The sequence below is a fragment of the Callithrix jacchus genome, chromosome 2 (genome assembly GCF_049354715.1).
Source record: "Callithrix jacchus isolate 240 chromosome 2, calJac240_pri, whole genome shotgun sequence".
Classification (NCBI taxonomy): Eukaryota; Metazoa; Chordata; class Mammalia; order Primates; family Cebidae; genus Callithrix; species Callithrix jacchus.
The window spans coordinates 2,713,016-2,734,875 of NC_133503.1; the positions used below are offsets into that span (position 1 = coordinate 2,713,016).

General features: G+C 50.2%; 1 protein-coding gene across 7 annotated transcripts in view; it reads right to left on the reverse strand.

Annotated features, from left to right (window-relative positions):
• The window catches only part of NIPSNAP2 (nipsnap homolog 2), a 34,524-nt gene extending 17,047 nt beyond the window's left edge, over nucleotides 1-17,477 (reverse strand). For 5 of the 7 annotated variants that reach the window (XR_013528207.1, XM_054252406.2, XM_054252407.2 and 2 more), the window contains exons 1-7: nucleotides 17,361-17,477; nucleotides 15,244-15,359; nucleotides 14,248-14,356; nucleotides 5,184-5,323; nucleotides 5,053-5,098; nucleotides 2,008-2,102; nucleotides 1,305-1,375 (exon numbers count right to left, since the gene is read on the reverse strand). Coding sequence is in view for 6 of the 7 variants with exons in the window: in XM_054252406.2 (XP_054108381.2) it covers nucleotides 1,305-1,375; nucleotides 2,008-2,102; nucleotides 5,053-5,098; nucleotides 5,184-5,323; nucleotides 14,248-14,356; nucleotides 15,244-15,359; nucleotides 17,361-17,452 (669 nt within the window). In the remaining variant the exon portion in view is untranslated. The remainder of the gene's footprint in view (nucleotides 1-1,304; nucleotides 1,376-2,007; nucleotides 2,103-5,052; nucleotides 5,099-5,183; nucleotides 5,324-14,247; nucleotides 14,357-15,243; nucleotides 15,360-17,360) is intronic. The other 2 variants (XM_054252408.2, XM_054252409.2) reach the window with 1 other exon arrangement.
• Between the last annotated feature and the right edge of the window lie 4,383 nt (nucleotides 17,478-21,860).

Sequence of the window (21,860 nt, forward strand, 5' to 3'; positions counted from 1 at the left end):
AATCAACAGGTCCCAGTTGGCCTAAGACAGTCCCAGCTTACATCTGTTGAGCTGGTGTAATCGTTAATAGCATTCCTTTTGAGTCTCAAAGTGTCCAGGTTTAGATGACAAATTACGGAGTGATCCTAATTTTTAGATGGCAATGTAAAGCAATGTAATTTTCTTTATTTTCAGATTCTTCTAGCAGCGTTTGATGGCACATCAACAGCAGTGGCACGCAGACTACAAACAGCAGATAATTCAGAAGCTATTTATATTTGTCTGGAAATCTATACGGAAGGTTTTCTTTCCTAATGATGTGTAGCTGTTAAATTTCTCCCTACTGCTGAGCACCTGCTAGTGAAGAGAGGGTGGAAAGCAAAGTCAGCCCAAGATAAAGTATTTGCATTTGGAAAACAGTTCCTGAAGTAGACAGATTTAGGTCTTCCAGGGCTAACTGTGTCTGCCATGCTGATTGACACTCCAGTCACCAATTTTTGTTATTTTTTGAGACAGAGTCTCACTCTGTTGCCCAGGCTGGAGTGCAATGGTATGATCTCGGCTCACTGCAACCTCTGCCTCTCAGGTTCAAGTGATTCTCGTGCCTCAGCCTCCCACGTAGCTGGGATTACAGGTGTGCACCAATACGCCTGGCTAATTTTCGTATTTTTAGTAGAGACGAGGTTTCACCATGTTGTCCAGGCTGACTTCAAACTCCTGACCTCAACTGATATGCCTGCCTTGGCCTCCCAAAGTGCTGGGATTATAGGCATGAGCCACTACACCCGGCCCAGTCATCAGTTTCAAGGTACCACCTTATCAGTTTCAAAGTACAATTGACTTTTTTTTTAGATGGAGTCTTACTCTTCCGCCAGGCTGGAGTGCAGTGGCACGATCCCAGCTCACTGCAACCTCCGCTTCCCAGGTTCAAGCTATTCCCCTATGTCAGTCTCCTGAGTAGCTGGGACTACAGGCACACGCCACCATGCCCAGCTAAGTTTTTGTATTTTAGCAGAGACAGGGTTTCACCATCACCAGGATGCTCTAAATCTCCTGACCTCATGATCCACTCGCCTCAGCCTCCCAAAGTCCTGGGATTACAGGCGTGAGCCACTGCGCCCGGCCTACAATTGACTTTTACAATAAGAACTATTATTTTAATAGTATTACAACTGTTTGTGTTTCAATACAACTCCAGGAGTCCAAACAGTAACACGTGTGACAGGAATGAAGTTTATTACAAAAACCGAAGCCAGAAGAGTCATTTAATTCTGTACACACATCTGTGTGTCATTAGTCTAAGTACACATTTCTCAAGTCATTACCTTGTTTTCTCTGAGCTTATTCATGACTTCTGTGAGGGCTGGGTAGCCTCCTTCGTACCTCCAGAGGTGGACTGAAATGCATTTTAAAGATAATATACATTTAGAATTTCATGGCACCACGACCTGAAAACGCTCTAGATGGGTATGATGTTATCCCAACACTAAACTGTAGACTGGGTGTGGTGGCTTGAGCCTGCAGTCCCAGCACTGTGGGAGGCCGCCGCAGGAGGATCACCTGAGGTCAGGAGTTCCAGACCAGACTGGCCAACATGGGGAAACCCTGTCTCTACTACAAATACAAAAATTAGCTGGGTGTGATGGTGGGCGCCTATAATCCCAGCTACTTGGGAGGCCGAAGCAGGAGAATCGCTGGAACCCGGGAGGCAGAGGTTGCAGTGAGCCGAGATACCATGCACTCCAGCCTGGGCGACACAGCGAGACTCCATCTCAAAGAAACAAAACAACTATAATGCGCCATGTGTTGGCCTATAAGTTACATCATAAAGTTTCAATAATAGATTCAAACATTAAAAACTATTTTAAAACTTTTTTTTGGCATGAATTGTTGAAGAAACTACTTTAATCATAAAATGAGACTGAGACTTGGAAAGCTTTGATAAGAACAAACATTAAATCAGAAAATTACTTAAGGGTTACGTAAGGCTAAGGAAGAAGTGTTTATTCCAGAGACTTCGCTTCCTACCAGCTTGGTCCTGTTCGCCATACCACGTGTTCCAAGTCCCCACCAAAGTACAAGGGTAGTCTTTATCTTCGTGAATCTTAGGCAACACCTCTTGACTTAAAGAGAAGAAACAGCAACACTAATTAAACAACCAGCAAAATTTGACCAGGTGGACAGCACCTGATCAGTAACAGGAAAAAGACTACCTACTGTTGTTCTAACAACTGACCTCAGAACATCCTCATGATAAAGCGACATGTGGAATTAACCTTCTGGATGAATTCTGTTGAACTCCAACACCCTGCTGCTCAGAAGCTTAGGTTTCTGTTACCCCAACTATCTAGAAGAGCTGAACCAGTATAAAGATGGTACAGAGAAACCAAAGGTTCCAGGATTTCAGGAGTCTAATATTTTCCATTTGAGGGGAAAAAAAAAATACCACCAAAAAACGTTCTGTTGGTTCCAAAGACAGAAGGAGAATAGCAGAAAAGAACACAGAAGAAACAAGGAAGATGGAAAGGGAAGAAGGGCCTGTTGCAGACAGAGGCAGACAACATGAGCAACACCAGCAGGCAGAGGAACCAGGAGCAGAGAACAAGCTGGCCTTCAGGAAGGAGGAAGACAGAGCTGGAACACAACACATTCTGGAAGTGACCCCAACCTCCAATAGTCCCCAAGGGCATCAACGTGGCAGAAGAATCAAAATTAAAGATACAACGTGAAGCATAAATTACATTCTACTCAATTCAACGGGCGGAGGGGATGGAAGGAGTGCCACGGAGTCTCGTACCAAACACACCAACCAATTCATTCCCACTCATTGTGCGGGGACGGGGCAAAGCCATGGCAGGTCACGGCAGTGTATGAATTTAACAGGGGAGTCAGAGTGCAGCTTGGTTCCATGGAAGCCTTCCTATGCTCTAGAACCTAAGTACGGGGAAAGGCAAAGGGAAGAGTGCAACTGTTTTACACCAAGAGAAAAGCTAAAGCCTGCACACTTTTTGAATAGAAAAATTATGATGAAAAAGTATCGCACAGATTCAACAATGGATGCAAAAGGGGATCAAGGGCAGGAAATGGAACCTGTTCACATTACTCGCTGACACTGAGTGATACTTGGCCAGTGATTACCACCAGATGCTGGGGCTACAGGAGCGGGGTATTTAAGTGACACATGCTAACCAATTGTGCCACTGGAGCTCTGCAGGACCGGGGTGTCTAAACGGTGAACAGAGGAAAGTTCCAAATGGCCCATGTTTAACTGAAAACCCATACACCTTCATGACCCAGTATAGTGACCACATCCTGTGTGCTCTAGGAAGAGTAGCATTTCCTTTTTAAATTCGGATCTGATATTAAATGTATCTGATGTGTAACTCACGAACGCTCAGAGGACAGAGAAAGAGGAATTATGCTAGGAAAAGGTCAGTCAAACATTTCCTTTTGGTGGCATGACATGAGCAGGAATAGACGACCCTGCGCTGGAGGCAGCCCAGGAAGGAAGCCCAGTACCCATGACCCAGGTGGGATCCAGAGAGGGGCCTGGAGACAGGGCCTAGGTTTTTCACCAACACAAAGTCACACATGAATTTGTAGCCAATCCTCTTTGCTGGGGACCCCAAACCTGCTCTTGGGAGCCCTGGCCTTACCTGAATGGAGGTTGTAAGGCAGGCAGTACTTGTACCCAGAACTGGATGGTTTGGGCAGAATCCCATTATTGGGACCCCTAAAAACCAGGCAGGAGTTAAGTCTTTATGTTCTGGAAACAGGGAGCTGCTGAAAGTTTCAGAGAAAAGAAAAAACGTGATGAAAAAAGAAAACAGAACTCAAGCAGATCAATCTGACAAACTTTGGAGTAATGTACCACAGGGCAGGGAGGAGACACGGGTATAGCCTGGAGCCCAGAAAGGTAGTCAGTAAAAAGGCTACTTGGGAACAGGGCTCAAGAGGCTTGGATAGTGAGACAGAGAAGGAAACGAGAGAACAAAAATACATGTCCAATGAAGAATGCATGGCTCTGGGTGACAGACTCATCACAGAGAACTAAGGGACGGGCTGAGTGAAATAAGGTGAGTGGCACAGACGTGGAAGTTGGAAGAGCAAGGTGATTCTACATGCCAAGTTTGAAGTGAGAACACGACATCAAATAGAAATATGAACAGACAGCCAGAAATCCGAGACGGGAGATGAAGTGATACAACAGGACAGAAAAGGTAATCCAGGGAAAATTCCATCGTATGAGAAAAGACTCAGAAATAAACATCTGCTTTGTTTTAGGGCATTTTTAAATAAAAAGAAATGTGCTGAAATGAGCAAGAAATTCAATGCTAGTATTACGTTTCATAAACTATCTTTAAAAATAAAACATAACAAAAGATTTTTCTTCTAAAAAGTATGCTGATTATAGGGACAAAATCGTTTGCTTTCTCATCAGAGTAGTAGATATTAAAGGTAAAAAAAAAAAAAAACCAACTTTTTCTTAACATTTGCTCACAACGGATCATTAAAATACCATCTCTTTTAAGAGCCAATAAGCTTAGCTCTCCCTTTCGTCTTAAAGTTCACAAATTCTGTAAGGGGGCTTGGATCTCGAATCATCCTTGGATCCTGGAGAACAGAGGAGTTGGGAAGAAATGGCAGCTATGTTCAAATATATACAGGACTCTCGCGGGGCAGTTTCACTCAGGGAAAGCAATGAAGGATTCAGAGATGTGGATTCTGATTCCTAGCAATCAGAGCTGTCCAGAGGTGGAACTGACTTCACCACAGGCAGTCAGGAAGGTCTGCCGAAAGGACTCCAGCACTGGGTAAGCAGATGGGTCAGACCGCCTTGCAAAGTCCCTCCAAACCTGAGTCTGACAGCCTATGTGATGATTTAGCTGTGGAGTGCTTAAAATCAAATGCCTTTGGCAATCCTACACAAAGCTCAGTTTAAGAGCCTCTGAATGTTCAGGTTCAAAGGGCAGGGTTGAAAGATCTCTCTCTGTGCTATCAAGTGTTCCTGGAATTAACTAACAAGTAACGCCACTGCTTTTCCCCAAGTAAAGGATAGTTTGGTATACACACCAAATTTTGTTGTATGCTTCTAGGCATTCCGGTTTAACATTGTGAACTGAAACAGAAGAAAATCCAACGATAAACTTCGGAACAAACGGGAAAAGAAAGTCAAGGAGGAAGAGAGCAAACCTGCCACTCACACTGCAGTTTGTAGAGACTGCTTGTTTCCCTTTTGGCCAGCAGATTGGAGTGGGCATCTTTTCGTGGGTCAACCTTCCGCACAAATAAGGACTTAAGCCAGCTGTCTTCTCGAGATCTGCTGCTGGAGCCTGTCCACGTCCTACGGAATAACAACGCCAACTTTATTAACACATGATTTACTAATTTTCATCTTGCAATTAAATTTCTACCATGAATGCTGCCAGAAAGCGAGGATAAATTTGACTGAAGTCACAAGCTACACTTTACTCATGAATTTTTTCATTTTTTTGAGATTGGGTCTTGCCTGTCACCCAGGCTGAAGTGTGGTGGTGCGGCAGCTCACCACCGTAGCTCACTGTAGCCTCAAATTCCTGGGATCAAGTGATCCTCCCACCTCAGCCTCCTGAGAAGCTGGGACTAGAGGCATGCGTCATCTTGTGTGGTTAATTTTTTTTGTAGGGGTGGGGTCTTGCTATGTTGCCCAAGCTGGTCTCAAACTCCTGGCCTCAAGCAATGCTCCCACTTACTTCAGCCTCTCCAAGTGCTGGGATTCCAGGCGTAAGCCACTGCAAGCAGCACTTCTCACAAATTTCTGTGTGCATGTTTAATCCCCATACACCAACTACCAGGAAGACAAGTCTGTTGACCTCCCTAGAGGGCAGCGTGGCATCATCCATATGGGAGTGGAAATTGTGCATGACTGCGGCCCAACGACGCCTGTGATCGCGTGCTACAGCCACAGCTATATTCAGCCACAGCTGAACACACATCAGCGTTCACTGCTGTCTTGTTTACAGCTCTTTCCTGGCACTGGCCATTTCAATAGCCATTTCACACAGACTGGTCAAAAGAATCAGGAAATATTCCAGTCAGAAAATACGCGCTGGATAAAACAATGAAGTACATCTACATATACTGATGTGCTGAAATCTGAGATAAATTACACAAAAGACCGGCACAGAACAGCACTATATATACACCTGCAAAGTGAGCTGTTAAGGAGTGATTACTTTCTTTTCTTTTAAAGATGGGTTTCACCATGATGGCCAAGCTGTTCTTGAACTCCTTCAGGTGATCCACCCACCTCGGCCTCCCAAAGTGCTAGGATTACAGGTGTGAGCCACCGCACCCGGCCAAGACTGATTACTTTCATGAAGGTGCAGAGGATTTAAAAAAAAAAAGAGCGATTACATCTGGGGAACATGACGGGGCCTGGGGTCGGAGTAAAGACTTTTTTCTTCTCTGTATAACCTTCTGGACTGTCTGAGCCACTTCTACACACACACACACACCCCTACACACACACACACACACACACACACACACACGAGACAGAGTCTCACTGTGTCGCCCAGGCTAGAGTGCAGTGGCATGATCTTGGCTCCCTGCAACCTCCACCTCCCAGGTTCAAGTGATTCTCCTCCTGCCTCAGCCTCCTGAGCAGTTGGGACTATTGGTGCATGCCACCGTGCCGAGCTAATTTTTGTATTTTTAGTAGAGGTGGGTTTTCATCAAGTTGGCCACCCTGGTTTTGAACTCCTGACCTTAAGTGGTCCACCTGCCTCAGCATCCCAAAGTGGTGCTGGGATTATAGGTGTGAGCCACCCAGCCAATTCCCCATGTTTATTTTACATTTTAAGTTCATTAAACAGAAATTGTGTCTACAATTTTTCTGTTAAATAAATTGTACAAGCTTAGGAATAACAATTGTGAACAATTAAGAAAAGGATATAATAGAAGTTTCTGGAAATATTGACTAGGAAGTTTCATTGAAATGAGAAATACAAGGCAATGACTATTAACAGTTTTAAGTACATCCTTCCAGAAATACAGAGGCAAACAAATATTATGTATACTTACAGATAGGTAATATTTTCACTAATAAAGGATGCCTTTGAAACAGAAGTCTCCCCAGCTGAGCATTTATTTCATATTTAAGTCAGCCTGGGCAGCATAGCAAAATCCTGTCTCTATTAAAAAAAAAAAAGTAGCTGGGCATGGTGGCTCGCGCCTGTGGTCCTAGCTGCCGAGCAGCCTGAGGCAGGAGGGTCGCTGGAGCCTGCAAGTTCAATGGTGCAGTGAGCTGCGACCTGCACTGCACTCTAGCCTAGGCAACAGTTTAGCCTGCCTCTAACACAAACAAAGAACACCAAAGGGATCCCCTTAGGGTGGGTACAGTGAGGTCAGGGGTATGACAATGCTTCGTAAGCTAAACATGCAGAGCAGGGGTGAGACTAAATCGATCAACAGCGCACACACGAGAACCTCCGGGCGGCGTCTCCTTATGAACTTGGGTAGCGACCATCTTGACAAATGAAAGACAAGCTGGCCCAGTATGACCTCCAAGCGTCACACTGAAATCTCTGCCAGGTGACTAAAGCTGCCTCATATGCCCGGCCCGTCTAGTCATTGCAGTTGCAGCTATGCCAACGGCTGCCAGAGGGGAAGATCTGGCTCGGGTTCTGAACTGACAGTGACACTCGCCAAGATGTCAGGGGGCACCTTCCGGAGGGAAAGGAAGGACACACTATACAGAACACTAGACTCGAGATGCAGTCAGCATTCTACGCGGGGCTCTGTGGATACAAAGATGAACCAGACGCCAAGCCTGTTCAGTCTCACAGAAAAAAACCTACGGCAAACAGCCAGAGTGGCCACGGACGCTGTCAACTCAGACACACGCTTCGGGAGCTCGAGTGAACCCACTGTCAGCTTGGCCTGGGAGGCACAGGAGGGACTCCAATAGGGACACTCTGGCTCTGTTTCGGAGGGCAAGCAAGGCAGGTGCTAAGTCCAGTCGAGGGGAACGACATGTACAGGGGCATGGTGTCATGACACTGAATGGCGTATTTCCGGAATGGCAAGTTGTTGAGCAAGGCAGAAGGGCGTGCGGGAGAATGGCAAGATACAACCGGAGGGCGAGGCGAGGGCGGCTTTATCCTGTGCAGAGAGCGATGCAGGCAAGTTTTCAGAAAAGATGTAACTGTTGGCCGGGTAGTGGCTCATGCCTGTAATCCCAGCACTTTGGCAGGCTAGTGCGGGCAGATCATCTGAGGTCAGGAGTTTGAGACCAGCCTGGGCAACATGGTGAACCCTTTGTCTAAAAAACTTTTGTTAAATTGTCCAGGTGTGGTGCTGGGTACCTGCAGTCCCAGGTACTCCGAGGGTGGAGGCAGGAGACTCACTTGAACCAAGGAGGTGGAGGCTGCAATGAGCCAAGAGAAAAAAAAAAAATCTAAGCGTCGAAAGCAGCCTGGCATGGGCACGGTGCATGGCTGCAGCAACAAAAGCCAGAAGCATGCTTCTTGGGCATCCTGGCTGCCAGGCCCAGCAGCACTGGGTCCGTAGAAGGTACTCAATAAATACTCACTGGATGGTGTGGGGTTAAGATGGCGTTGGGGATGAAGAGAAAGGAGTGCATCCAAAAGCAGCTCTTGGGTGCTGATCAGGTGGGGAAGAGGACACTGAAGAAGGGAAAGGACTGAACTCTGAGGCCACAGGATGAGGCAGCAGGAATGCAGTGTGCTTCACTCATCTGAGGACTGCTATTTACTGACTGGGCACCGTACCTGCCAGCCACTGGGCCAGGCTGGTAACACGCAGATGAACATGGCCCTGACCTCGCGGGAGCTCAGTGTGCTGGCGAGGGCAGACAGACACAATCACAACCCAAACAGAGACAAGCTCTTCAATGGTGACACAAAGCAGTGGCTGTAGTGGCTGGGGTGGGGGCAGCCTGGGGACCAGCTCTCAAGAAGTACTTGCTGAGTGGAAGACTGGAAAGAAGAGGAGCAGATGGTCAGGTGGATACCCATGGAAGAAAGGAGATTCCAAGCAGACCCAGTAACCGCCAAAGACACGAGTGTGCAAACAGCACAGCGTTCGGAAGCACGGGCCAGGGGAGAGGAGGCTGGCAGACCAGTGCCAACAAGAGTCCTTCCTTAAAGCAGCAGCTCCTTGACCTCCCTACCTAACACGTCACTCCCTCCAGCCCCCACACTGTACCCGTCTTCCACACTGCTGCTGCAGAGACCTGTTCCCACACCTTTCATTTCGAGAAACTTCAAACCCAGAGGACTTAAAACACGACAATGAAGACTTTTCTGCATCTAGATTTTAAAAACGAACAATTTACCATGAAAAATGTTCCTCTCTATATATACATTTGTTTTTTAATTTCTTTTTTTTTTTTTTGAGACAGAGCTGTGTTCTGCTGTGTGAGCTGCAGAACAGTGGCACGATCTCGGCTCACTGCAACCTTGGCCTCCTGGGCTCAAGCAATTGTCTTGCTTCAGTAATCCATGTAGCTGGGACTACAGGCATGCACCATCACATCCAGCTAATTTTCGTATTTTTAGTAGAGACAGGATTTCACCATGTTGACCAGGCCAGTCTTGAACTTCTGGCCTCATGTGATCCATCCGCCTTGGCCTCCCAAACTGCTGGGATTACAAGCATACGCCACTGCACCTGGCCCTATATTTGCTTTTTTAATTTCTTTTTTTTCTTTTTGAGACGGAGTCTCATTCAGTCTCCAGGCTAAAGGGCAGTGGCGCAATCTCGGCTCACTGTAACTTCCACCTCCCGGGTTCAAACGATTCTCCTGCCTCGGCCTCCTGAGTAGCTGGGACTATAGGTACATGTCACCATGTCCAGCTAATTTTTGTATTTTTGGTGGAGATGGGGTTTCACCATGTTGGCCAGGATGGTCTCGATCTCCTGACCTCATGATCCACCCGCTTCAGCCTCCCAAAGTGCTGGGATTACAGGTGTGAGCCACTGCGCCTGGCCTTAAGAATTGTTTAGATGTGTGGCTGGGCACAGTGGCTCACACCTATAATCCCAGCACTTTCAGAGGTAGAGAGTAGGAGGACTGCTTGAGGCCAGGAGTTCAAGACTAGTCTGGGCAACATAGCAAGACCCTCCTCTCTACAAAAAATTTAAAAATTAGCTGGCAGCGGGTGCAGTGATTCATCCCTGTAATACCAGCACTTTGGGAGGCTGAGGTGGGTGGATCACTTGAGGTCAGGGGCTTGAGATCAGCCCAGGCAACGTGACGAAATCCTGTCTCTACCAAAAATACAAAAATTAGCCAGGCGTGGTGGTGCACGACTGTAGTCCCAGCTGCTTGGGAGGCTGAAAGAGGAGACCTGCTTGAACTCAGGAGGTGGAGGTTGCAGTGAGCCAAGATCACGCCACTACACTCCAGCCTGGGTGACAGAGTGAGACTCCACCTCAAAAAAATAAATAAATAAGAAAATAAAAATTAGCTGGGCATGGTGGTATAGTCCCAGCTACTTGGCAGGCTGAGGGAGGAGGACCCCTTAAGCCCAGTGAGCCAAGGCTGCAGTGGTGATGAGCCATGGTAATGCCATTACACTCAAGCCAGGGCGACAGAGCAAGATTGCATTACAAGGAGAAAAAAAGAATCCTTGAGTTGTCCCGTCCACTGACAGGTTCGAGCCCACACTCTCCGTATGAATCCAGATGAGCGGTGCTGAGGGCTGAGTTAGGGCAGTGGCAGTGGAGAGGGTAGATTCAAAACATACTAGAGGCAGAACCGACACATTTGGTAAATGATAGACGGGGAAAGAAGCGGGCTGAGCTTGGGGAAACGGTCCGGTTTCCGGCCTGGGCCGCCACGTGGAAGAGGTTTCATTACTGGAGAATGGGAACCAAGAAAAGCAGGCCTCAGGGAAGGAGGAGGAGTTACATCCTGGGTGCACCTGTGGGACACTCGTGCAATGTCCAGGAAGCGGCTTGCTGCTGAGCAGCGCTAAGGGACATGTGCCGGCTGATGCCCATGCAGGGACGAGGCTCCCGAGAGGACTTCCTTCTTCCTTTCTGAAACCGATCCAGCAAGGTCACCCACAACACCCCTGTTGGCAAATCCTGTTTTCTTCTGTCATTTTACCTAACCCTTTGGCAGCAGTTGGCACTCCCTCCCTCCTCCTGGCCGCTGTCACGTAACAATGACCTTGCCAGGTCCCCTCCTACACATTCAGCCTGTGTAGGCCGCACGTCGCAGGGCCTGTTTCGCAGCTCCCCTTCTCTCTCCACACTCCCTACCTCATGCAATCTCATACATTCTTACGGTTTTTCTTTTTCTTTTTTTTTTTTGGAGACAGGGTCTGGCTCTGTCACTCAGGCTGGAAAGCAGTGATATGATCTTGGCTCCATGCAACCTCTGCCTCCCAGGTTCAAGCCATACTCCCACCTCAGCCTCCCAAGTAGCTGGGACTACAGGTGCGTGCCACCGTGCCAGGCTAATTTTTATATTTTTTGGAGAGACATGTTTTGCCATGTTGCCCAGGATGGGCAACCCGCTGAGCTCAAGCGATCATCCCACCTCAGCCTCCCAAAGTGCTGGGATTACAGCCTGAGCCACTGTGCCCAGCTTCCTATGGTTAAAAGAAAAAAGTTTCATTATAAAAATTATCATTTACGTGCTTATTTATCATTAGGGACGGAGTTCCGCTACGGTGCCCAGGCTGGTCTCAAACTCCTGGGCTCAAGCAATACTCCTGCCTCAGCCTGCCTAAGCGCCGGGATTACAAGTGTGAGTCACCACACCCAGCCTTTATGATGAAAAATGTAGTCAAATATGAAACAGTATGATGAAATCCATGTGTCTATTAACATTCAGCATTCCTGTGTACTGACAAGTCCCAACATTGCCTGGAGCCCAGACACCTCCCTGAGGAGTCGCATGGCTGAACGTCTATTTACTTTCCACTTGAACAGCACACAGACTTCTCAAACTTTACCAGGACCTAAACTGCTCGGAACTCTTCCTCCCCAGCTCTCCTGAGTTACTGGTAAGCTCCTGGGTGGCCCTGGTGCCTTCCTCACTGATGTCTCTCAGGAGTCAGCTGTACCTGGCATGTGGCAGGCACTCGCATGTTTGCGGAATAAACAACTCTCAGCAAACTCTCAATCTCAGCGCCGGCATCCACTCAGCTGGCCACCACCCTGAATCTGCCCCCCTCCCAAGTCACAGTGATCTTTTAAAAAAATGATCAGGCCGGGTGTGGTGGCTCACAACTGTAATCCCAGCACTTTAGGAGGTCACAGCAGGTGGATCACCTGAGGTCAGAAGTTAGAGACCAGTCTGACCAACATGATGAAAGCCGGTCTCTACAAAAATACAAAAATTAGCTGGGCATCGTGGTGCATGCCTGTAATCCCAGCTACTCGGGAGGCTGAGGCAGGAGAACCAACTTGAACCCCAGAGGCAGGTTTCAGTGAGCCAAGATCGCACCACTGCACTCCAGCCTGGGCAATAAGAGCGAAACTCCATCTCAAAAAAAAAAAAAAAGAGATCAGGCTGGGCATGGTGACTCATGACTGTAAACCTAGCACTTTGGGAGGCCAAGGCAGGTGGATCACTTGAGGCCAGGAGTTCAAGTCCAGCCTGGCCAATGTGGTCAAACCCTGTCTGTGGGTAACACCCCCCATGGGCACCATGGAAGGAGAACTGTCCAGACCCCAGGCACAATTAGTGCCTGAAGAATATCTTAGTTTATAGTGTTATTACTCAGCTATTTCCTTTATATAATCCTTTATATATAATCATATATTCGTTTATAGAATTAGTGCCTGAAGTGTGACTTACTGCTTACATATATCTAGCTTACACAATCATACTTAATACTTCTATCTAGCAACCTTAGTTCCATACAATCTTTCTATATGATCATATAGGTATTGTAGTTGGAGCTGTACTGACACATTCGGTGCTGAGTTATACGATCCTTCCATATAACCATATAGTAGTTTGTAGTAGGAGGAATGCCTAGAGCAGTCACAGAACAGAAGCAGTACATGGGAAAACAGCCAGACCAGACCAGGTCGAGAACCAAAGACCCAGGTGGTGGCGTCCCTGCCTGAAAGAGCAGGAGCCTTCCCTCCTGATAGAGGAGCTGTAGTACCCTGCGTCCAGCTCCTGTGGAAAGTAGGCCTCAGGCCTGAGATCCTGGAAGTAACCAAGGGAGAAGAACCCTCTGGTGTGACCAGTTAGGGCAGCTGTACACCCTGTCAGTCTTTTCTCGCTTCTGTGCTAGCTCAAATCATCCGCTCATAAACGTCTTAACAGAAGAGCACAAGTCTGTCAGCTCCCACTGCATTGGCTTACAGTATCCTTCCATTAGAAACCCTTTGAAGTCTCCAGCACCCAGATAAGCAGGGTTGTGCATGACACCTGCTGCACACAGCCCACCTCCTTGCCTTGGTGACCTAATGGGGGTGGACCCCTTTTCTGTACACAACCTTCTACTACTGCACACGGCACAGCCCCACCCCCTACTGCGCATGGCCTACCTCTCTGCCCAGGTGACATAATGGGGTGGCCCCCTTGCTTGTGACTCAGGTGATTATGTATGCCCTAATACTAAGCCTATAGATGATGACCTCACTTAAGACCCTGCCCCCTGCTTGTACCTAATAAATAAAGACGCTTCTGGGCACTTGGGGCTCTTGTCGATCTCCGCTCAAAGGTGGCCCCCGGAGTCCAGCTGCTCTTCCCCAGTTCTTCAGTGTCCTGTCTCTGCTTCTCGGATTCTGCACCTCAGCACAGCATAAGGGACACCCCATGACCCTGTGGGGCCAACAGCCCTACACCTGCCTATACAAAAACACAGAAAATTAGCTGCACACGGGATACGTGCCTGTAGTCCCAGCTAGCTATTCAGGAGGCTGAGGCACGAGAATTACTTGAATCCGGGAGGCAGAGGTTGCAGTGAGCTGAGATCACAGCACTGCACTGCAGCCTGGGCAGCACAGTGAGGCCCTGTCTCAAAAACACAAAAAGATCAGCTCCATCACTTCACACTACTGCTTATATCCTTAAATGTCTTCCATGGCTCTTAGAATGAAGACCAAGCTCTCTCAGCTGGCCTGCAAGGCCTGGAGTTATGGGACCCTGTTCCTGCCACCTCTCCTCTAGCTGCTCTTCCCTCCCCTCTTGCACTCCAGCCTACTAGACCGGTCTTGGTCTCGAGTTTCCAGTACACCTGGCCTCTTCCCACTCAAGGCTTTTTCACATACTGACCCTTCAGGTCTCACCTTGATGCCTTCTTCGAGATGCCTTCCATGAACGCACGTGGTGGCTGCCTGATTTTCTCAGCCCCTATGTCAACCTGTGCGTCTGTGTTCTGACCGCTGTGGTGGCTCCCTGGGGACAGTGACCATAGCTATTATGCCCAATTCCACATGGCTTCAACCATATCAAAAACACTAATGTCTGGTAGAACTTGTAGATGAACTGAGTCTACCTAGGTTGAGTCCTAGACAATGTCTGTAGTTCAGAAGAAGCCGAGAAGTAGTTGTAAAAGGTACGAGGGGGCCTAAGAGAGGAACCAACCGCCACAGGTCAGATGGAGAAGGACTCCAAGGTCACCACACTCGGCTGCAGTGGGAGGTAGGGGTACTGGACAGATGCAGGTCCAACGCTCACGGTGACTAGCTTTGTGACCCTGGGCACATTAGGCTAACATGTTGGGTGTACAACTTCAGTGTCATCTCTTTTGGAAAGAAAAAAAATATAAATATCATGGGCTCATATTGCCTGTGTGAAAAAAAATGACTTGTGGCCTGGCATGGTGGCTCACGCCTATAATCCCAGCACTTTGGGAGGCTGAGGTGGGTGGAGCACCTGAGGCCAGGAGTAAGAGACCAGCCTGGCCAACATGGTGAAACTCCATCTCTACGAAAAAAAAAAAATTAGCCGGGCATGGTGGTGGGCGCCTGTAATCCTAGCTACTTGGGAAGCTGAGGCAGGAGAATCGCTTGAACCCAGGAGGCAGAGTCTGCAGTGAGCAGAGATCAACCCACTGCACTCCAGCCTGGGTGACAGAATGCGATTCCACCTCAAATTAAAAAAGAAAAAATAAGACAAGCCATAGATGCTCAGTAACTATAAAAACAAAAGGATGTTGATTTGTTAATCAGTTTGGAGACACAAATATCAAATTAAAGTAATTTAAACATCCGAGTCAAGCATCAGTGTTACAAAAGGTCCCTGGGCCTTCCTTGCAGCCTGACAGACTTGGGTTCAAATACCTTGGCTAGTCCAGGCCTGATGGCTCACACTTGTAATCCAAGCACTTTGAAAGGCCGATACAGGAGGATCATTTGAGCCCCTTTCAGACCAGCCTGGGCAACACGGTGAAACCTGTCTGTATAAAAAATTAAAAAATTAGCTGGATGTGGTGGTGTGTGGCTGCAGTCCCAGCTACTCCGGAGGCTGGGGTGGGAGATCACCTGAATCTGGGAGGTCAAGACTGAAGAGAGCCATGTTTGCGTCACTGCATTTCACCTTAGGGGACAGAGCAAAACCTTGTCTCAAAAACAAAAACCTTTTCTAGGCCCGGTGGGGAGGCTCACACCTGTAATCCCAGCACTCTGGGAGGCCAAGGCAGGCGAATCACCTGAGGTTAGGAGTTCAAGACCAGCCCGACCAACACGGAGAAACCCTGTCACTACTAAAATTACAAGATTAGCCGGGTGTGGTGACACATGCTTGTAATCCTAGCTACTGGGGAGGCTAAGGCAGGAGAATCGCTTGAACCTGGGAAATGGAGGTTTCGTGACCCAAGATTGCACCATTGCACTCCAAGAGCAAGACTCCATCTCAAAAAAAAAAAAAACAAAAACCCACAACAACCACGAAAAAACTGTTTCCTAGTTATATATCTCTTGCCCTTACCTCTAAAATGCAGATGCTGCTACTTATTCTTCAAACTACTACTGAGATTAAATTAAATAAGCCATGTTATAGCCAGGCATGGTGACTCACATCTGTAATGTCAGCACTTTGGGAGGCTGAGGCGGGACAATCACCTGGGTCAGGAGTTCGAGACCAGCCTGGCCAATATGGTGAAACCCCGTCTCTACTAAAAATAAAAAAATTGGCTGCCTGTGTTGGTGAGCGCATGCAGTAGTCTAGAGGCTAAGGCACAAGAATCGTTTGAACTTCGGAGCCAGAGGTTGCAGTGAGCGGAGAGCGTGCTGTTGCACTCTAGCCTGAGCGAAAGTGAGACTTCATCTCAAAATACAAAAATAAAAATAAACCATGTTATTGAAAGCTCCCTGGCCTATGGAGAGTTTAACACACAGTTCCTTTCGTAATTTTTTTTTTGAGACGGAAGTTTCGCTCTTGTTACCCAGGCTGGAGTGCAATGGTGCCATCTCGGCTCACGGCAACCTGCGCCTTTCGGGTTCAAGCGATTCTCCTGCCTCAGGCTCTGAGTGGCTGGGATTACAGGCACGCGCCACCACGTCCAGCTAATTTTGTCTTTTTAGTACAGACGGGGTTTCTCCATGTTGAACAGGCTGGTCTCTAACTCCCAACCTCAGGCGATCCGCCCCCTTGGCCTCCCAAAGTGCTGGGATTACAGATGTGAGCTCCTTTGGTAATTTAAACCACCCAAAGCAACGAACACGAGAAAGCGAATCCGGGTAAGTCAGGTCCGGCTTTGGTGCCTGCGTGTGAAAACAACACATGGAAATGTCAAGGTGATCGATCTGGACAAGCGATCCACCGAACTTGGGAAAACCAAAGTTTACGCAAGAGCCCCACGCCTCAACACCTGGTGCTGATAACGCTCAGTGCCTTCAGATCCACGGCCGGCTTTAAATTCCAAGTCAAAGGCGTGGGGGATCTGACCTCCTCCGAGAGCTGACTTCCCCCGCGTCCGCGGAGGGCTGGCCCGGGGGGGATCCGTTAGGCGCCGTCTTATTTCCCACTCCCAGCACCTCACAGGCCGGGGTCACCAACGCCCTCTGCAGACGCGGCCACCCAGGCTTGGGGCGGCCTCCCGTGGGAACCCAGCAGGCGGCGTCCCGGGCCTGCGACCTCCGGCGCGCGCCGTCCCCGCCCCCGGCCCCGGGTGGCGCCGGTCAGGGCCCCGCAGGCCGGGCTAGCGCCGCAGAGAGGATGCGGCCTCCGCCCCGAGCCTCGGGCGTCTTCCCGGGCGAGGGCGGAGTCGCAGCGCGGCCCGTCCCCGCCGTGACCTTGAGCCCGAGGGCGCCCCCACCCCGCCCCCGCCGCCCCGAAGCCGGGCGGCCCCCTGCGGTGGGAACCGGGCCGGGACGGAGATCCGCGCCGGGGAACCCCGCGCCCTCCGCCCCGTGGCGGCCCCTCCCCGGCCGCTCCCGGAAAGGGCGGTACTGCTCACCGGAGCCCCGGCAGGAGGCTGCAGGGGGCCGCCCGCCGCAGGAGACCGCCGGCCCAGGCCGCTCCGCCGGCGCGCAACACCCGCGCCGCCATCTTGCTCGGCGCGTCGGTTCCCACCGCCTGGGCGCCGCCGCTGACGCCGCCGCCGCGCGACCCCTCCCCCGACCGGGCCGGACGCGGCCGCTGCAGCGCAGGGCACGGCCGCCAGGGGGAGCAGGGCGCGACCGCCAGGGGGAGCAGGACGCGGCCGCTGCAGCGCAGGGCACGGCCGCCAGGGGGAGCAGGGCGCGGCCGCTGCAGCGCAGGGCACGGCCGCCAGGGGGAGCAGGGCGCGGCCGCGGGGGTTGCCGGGGTCCAGGCACCCACGCCCAGCAGCTGCCGGAGGGCGCAAAGCCCAAGCGCGGCCGCCTCCAGCGACAGGAGCTCGGTGCCCAGGAGCGCGGGTGCAGAGGGACGAAGGCAGAGCTTCAGCGAGTAAGGAAAGCTCCACGAGGGACGAGTAACACTGTCGCTAGGGGAATCCAGGGCCTGGGCAGGGCAGTGGCACTGGGGTTCCCCCCACCCCACCCCGCCAATACCTTTTACATTTTGCAGTATGTGTGTATGTTGCCATTTCCAAAAACGCCGCAAAGCTTCAACAGATGTATTCTGCTGCTGGACGCAATGGCTCATGCCTGTCATCCCAGCATTTTGGGAGGCTGAGGCCAGGAGTTCGAGACCAACCTAGCGAGCGCCCACTGGGCAAAAAGATTTTATACTTAGCCGGGCATGGAGGAGCGCGCCTGTGGTGTCAGCTACACCGGAGACTGAGGTGGAAGGATCGCTTGAGTCCAGGAAGTGGAGGCTGCATGGAACCAGGATCATGCCACTGCACTCCAACCTAGGCAACACAGCGACATCCTGTCGCAAATAATAAAGAGAAAGAACTGTGAAGGTCTTGGGACACTATGGTTCCCATTCATTTCAGCACCAGTGGGCACTGGCTATGGGGAGTCCTTGGTACCCACCCTCAAGCCGTCCAGGTCTAGTGGGGACAGAATGTGCAATGATGATTGGACTGAGTGGGACAAGTGCCGAAATGGACAGGCTCTCGAGATGCAAAAGAGGCACAGAAAAGAGCATATAACCGGGGGTGGCTGTGAATTGGAGTATACATGGGGGAAAAGGTCCCCAGGGAGCTGGCAGGACAGCTCAGTCCTAGGGGAAGAAGGGAGGCCATCCCTGGCTCAAGAAATAAGCAAAGGCGTGGGTCTGGGAGGCTGGTGCTGTAGAGGGAAAATGCATCCTCCAGGGAGATAAGCCACAAATGTAGCTGGGTGCCGAGGCTCACGCCTGTAATCCCAGTGCTTTGGGAGGCCGAGGTGGACGGATCACCTGCAGTCAGGAGTTTGAGACCAGCCTGGCCAACATGGTGAAACCCCGTCTCTACAAAAATACAAAAATTAGCCAGGCATAACGGTGGGTGCCTATATAATCCCAGTTACTCGGGAGGCTGAGGTGGGGAATCAGTTGAACCTGGGAGGTGGAGGTTGCAGTGAGCCGAGATCGAACTATTGCACTCCATCCTGGGCAACGAGCTAGACTCTGTCTCAAAAAAAACAAACAAAAAAAGCCACAAATGTAACCATGAAAACTGCAACCAAGACAAGGGCACCAGGAAGGGAGCCAGACCCTGGGGGGGTGCGGGAGAACCCGGGAAGAATAGGGGCTCCAGCGGCCAAAGGGAGCATTTCCAGGTTAGCGTGGGGCTGCAGAGGCGGAGAGGAAAGTGCCCTCAGGACTGGGCTGCATGGAGGTCATAAGGTGGGCAGGAACTGGGAGGTTCCCCGAAGCTGGTAATCTTGGGAACCAAGGGAGCATCAGGACTCCAGGGGTTCAGTTTTCTGACTAAGGTGGAATTTGAACACATTTTCATGGCAAGGAGCCACCAGGGAGGACGGGGTGGACACTGTGGATAAAGGAGGGCTTTACCTCAGAGCCGGGACAGGCACCTGTCCCTTGGAGGCCAGTGAGATGGAGGCCAAGCGACATAAGGATAGGAGGCCAGAGGACCTCCTGGCTCAGCTGTCTTCATAAAGCTGTCGAGAACCCTGTAAGAAGTACTTCTTAAGTGATCCATTTTCAGAAAACAGGCCTGGGCAAGTCCGGGCAGCTCCCTGCGGACATGACAAGCCCAATGGTACAGACATCAGGGAAGAGTGCTAAAACTCACAGAAGTCGGCCAGGCACAGTGGCTCAAGCCTGTAATCCCAGCACTTTGGGAGGCCAAGGCGGGTGGATCACAAGGTCAAGAGATCGAGACCGTCCTGGTCAACATGGTGAAACCCCATCTCTACTAAAAATACAAAAAATTAGCTGGGCATGGTGGCGCGTGCCTGTAATCCCAGCTATTCAGGAGGCTGAGGCAGGAGAATTGCCTGAACCCAGGAGGCGGAGGTTGCGGTGAGCCGAGATCGCGCCATTGCACTCCAGCCTGGGTAACAAAAGCAAAACTCCGTCTCAAAAAAAAAAAAACTCACAGAAGTCAGCCAGGCGCAATGGCTCATGCCTGTAATCCCGGCACTTTGGGAGGCCGAGGCAGACAGATCACGAGGTCAGGATATCGAGACCATCCTGGCCAACATGGTGAAACCCCATCTCTACTAAAATACAAAAAAATTAGCTGGATGTGGTGGCGCACGCCTGTAATCCCAGCTACTCGGGAGGCTGAGGCAGGAGACTCACTTGAACCTGGAAGGCGGAGGTTGCAGTGAGCCGAGTTCCCGCCACTGCACCCCAGCCTGGCGACAGAGCGAGACTCCATCTCAAAAACAAAAAACTCACAGAAGTCAGAGGAGAGGAAGAATAGTGGCGGGGTGGCCAATTCATAAAAGGAAGGAAAGTTTCACCATTGGGAAATCGAAACTTCAAGTAGGGACCGGGCCAAGATGTATCTTTCCTTTAGACGTTGTCTCGCTCTGTCACCCAGGCTATAGTGCAATGGTGGGATCTGCTCACCGCAACCTCCGCCTTCCGGGTTCAAGTGATTCTCCTGCCTCAGCCTTCGATTAGCTGTGATTACAGGTGTCCACCATCGCGCCCGGCTACTTTTTGTATTTTTGGTAGAGACAGGGTTTCACCATGTTGGCCAGGCTGGTCTTGTACTCCTGACTTTATGATCTGCCTGCTTCAGCTCCCCAAAGTGCTGGGATTACAGGCGTGAGTCACGGTACCCAGCCAAGATGTAACATAAGGGGTTAAGGAAACTTTGGCAAAGTCCAGGAACACTGCAACCCTGCAGTGCTCAGCCTGTGAGGAACGGGGGGCAGGGACCTGCACACTAGGGGATTAATTGCTTGTTGAGACTGTACTGGGTGTGCCTGCCCATCAGACATGACTGTGACTAAAAAGTCTCACTTTCGTCCAGGCGCAGTGTCTCACTCCTGTAATCCCAGCATTTAGGGAGGCAGGTGGATCACCTGAAGTCAGGAGTTCAAGACCAGCCTCGACAAGATGGTGAAAACCCGTCTCTACTAAATATACAAAAATTAGCCGGGTGTGGCGGTGCATGCCTGTAATTCCAGCTACTCGGGAGGCTGAGGCAGGAGAATCACTTGAATCCGGGAGGTGGAGGTTGCGGCGAGCTGAAGTCACGCCACCGCACTCCAGCCTCGGCGACATAGTGAGACTAAGTCTCAAAAGAAAAAAAAAGTCTCACTTTCACTGTTCTTCGTGCCTGTAAGTCCACTCTGTGTCTGGACGGGTGAGTGTTTCTCACACCCCAAAGAGAGGCAGAAGTGAGCTCTCTCCACGGTACCGAGGACTTGGCCCAGCCCTACAGAGCAGGCGGCGGGGCCTCTTCCAGGGTGGATGAGCTCCTGTGACTGTCACAGGTCTCCACTTCCTCAGCTCTGTTTCATGAGACACATGCGTTCAAGTCTACTCTGAAACACAGACTGTAGTAGACGCTTCGCTGAGCTTGCGTTTGCGTTTTGTATTAGCCTGCTCATCCCGCACTGTTTTCCTCCACTGTCATTTTGCTGTGGAGTTCATTCGCCCAGGCTTTTCACTGGGGAAAAGGGGGGCAGTCCGACTTCACAGCTGTGCGGCTTCAGATATTTGAAGGCGTAGAATCAACATAGCAAATCTTCCTGGAGCATAAGTTTTAAACAAAGGCTCTCAGGAAAAAGTATGTGTTCAAATAGAAACAAGCATCATTTGTATGTTAACACTTCAATGATACTTAAGTATCGTTTCTATTTTAATACCTCAATGACACTTAGGTACCATTTATACTTTGAATATTTCAATGGTGCTTGAGTATCACTTCTGTTTCAATACTTCAATGAGGCTTAGGTGTCATTTATCTTTTTTTTTTTTTTTTTTTTGAGACGGAGTCTCGCTCTTGTTACCCAGGCTGGAGTGCAATGGCGCGATCTCGGCTCACCGCAACCTCCGCCTCCTGGGTTCAGGCAATTCTCCTGCCTCAGCCTCCTGAGTAGCTGGGATTACAGGCACGCGC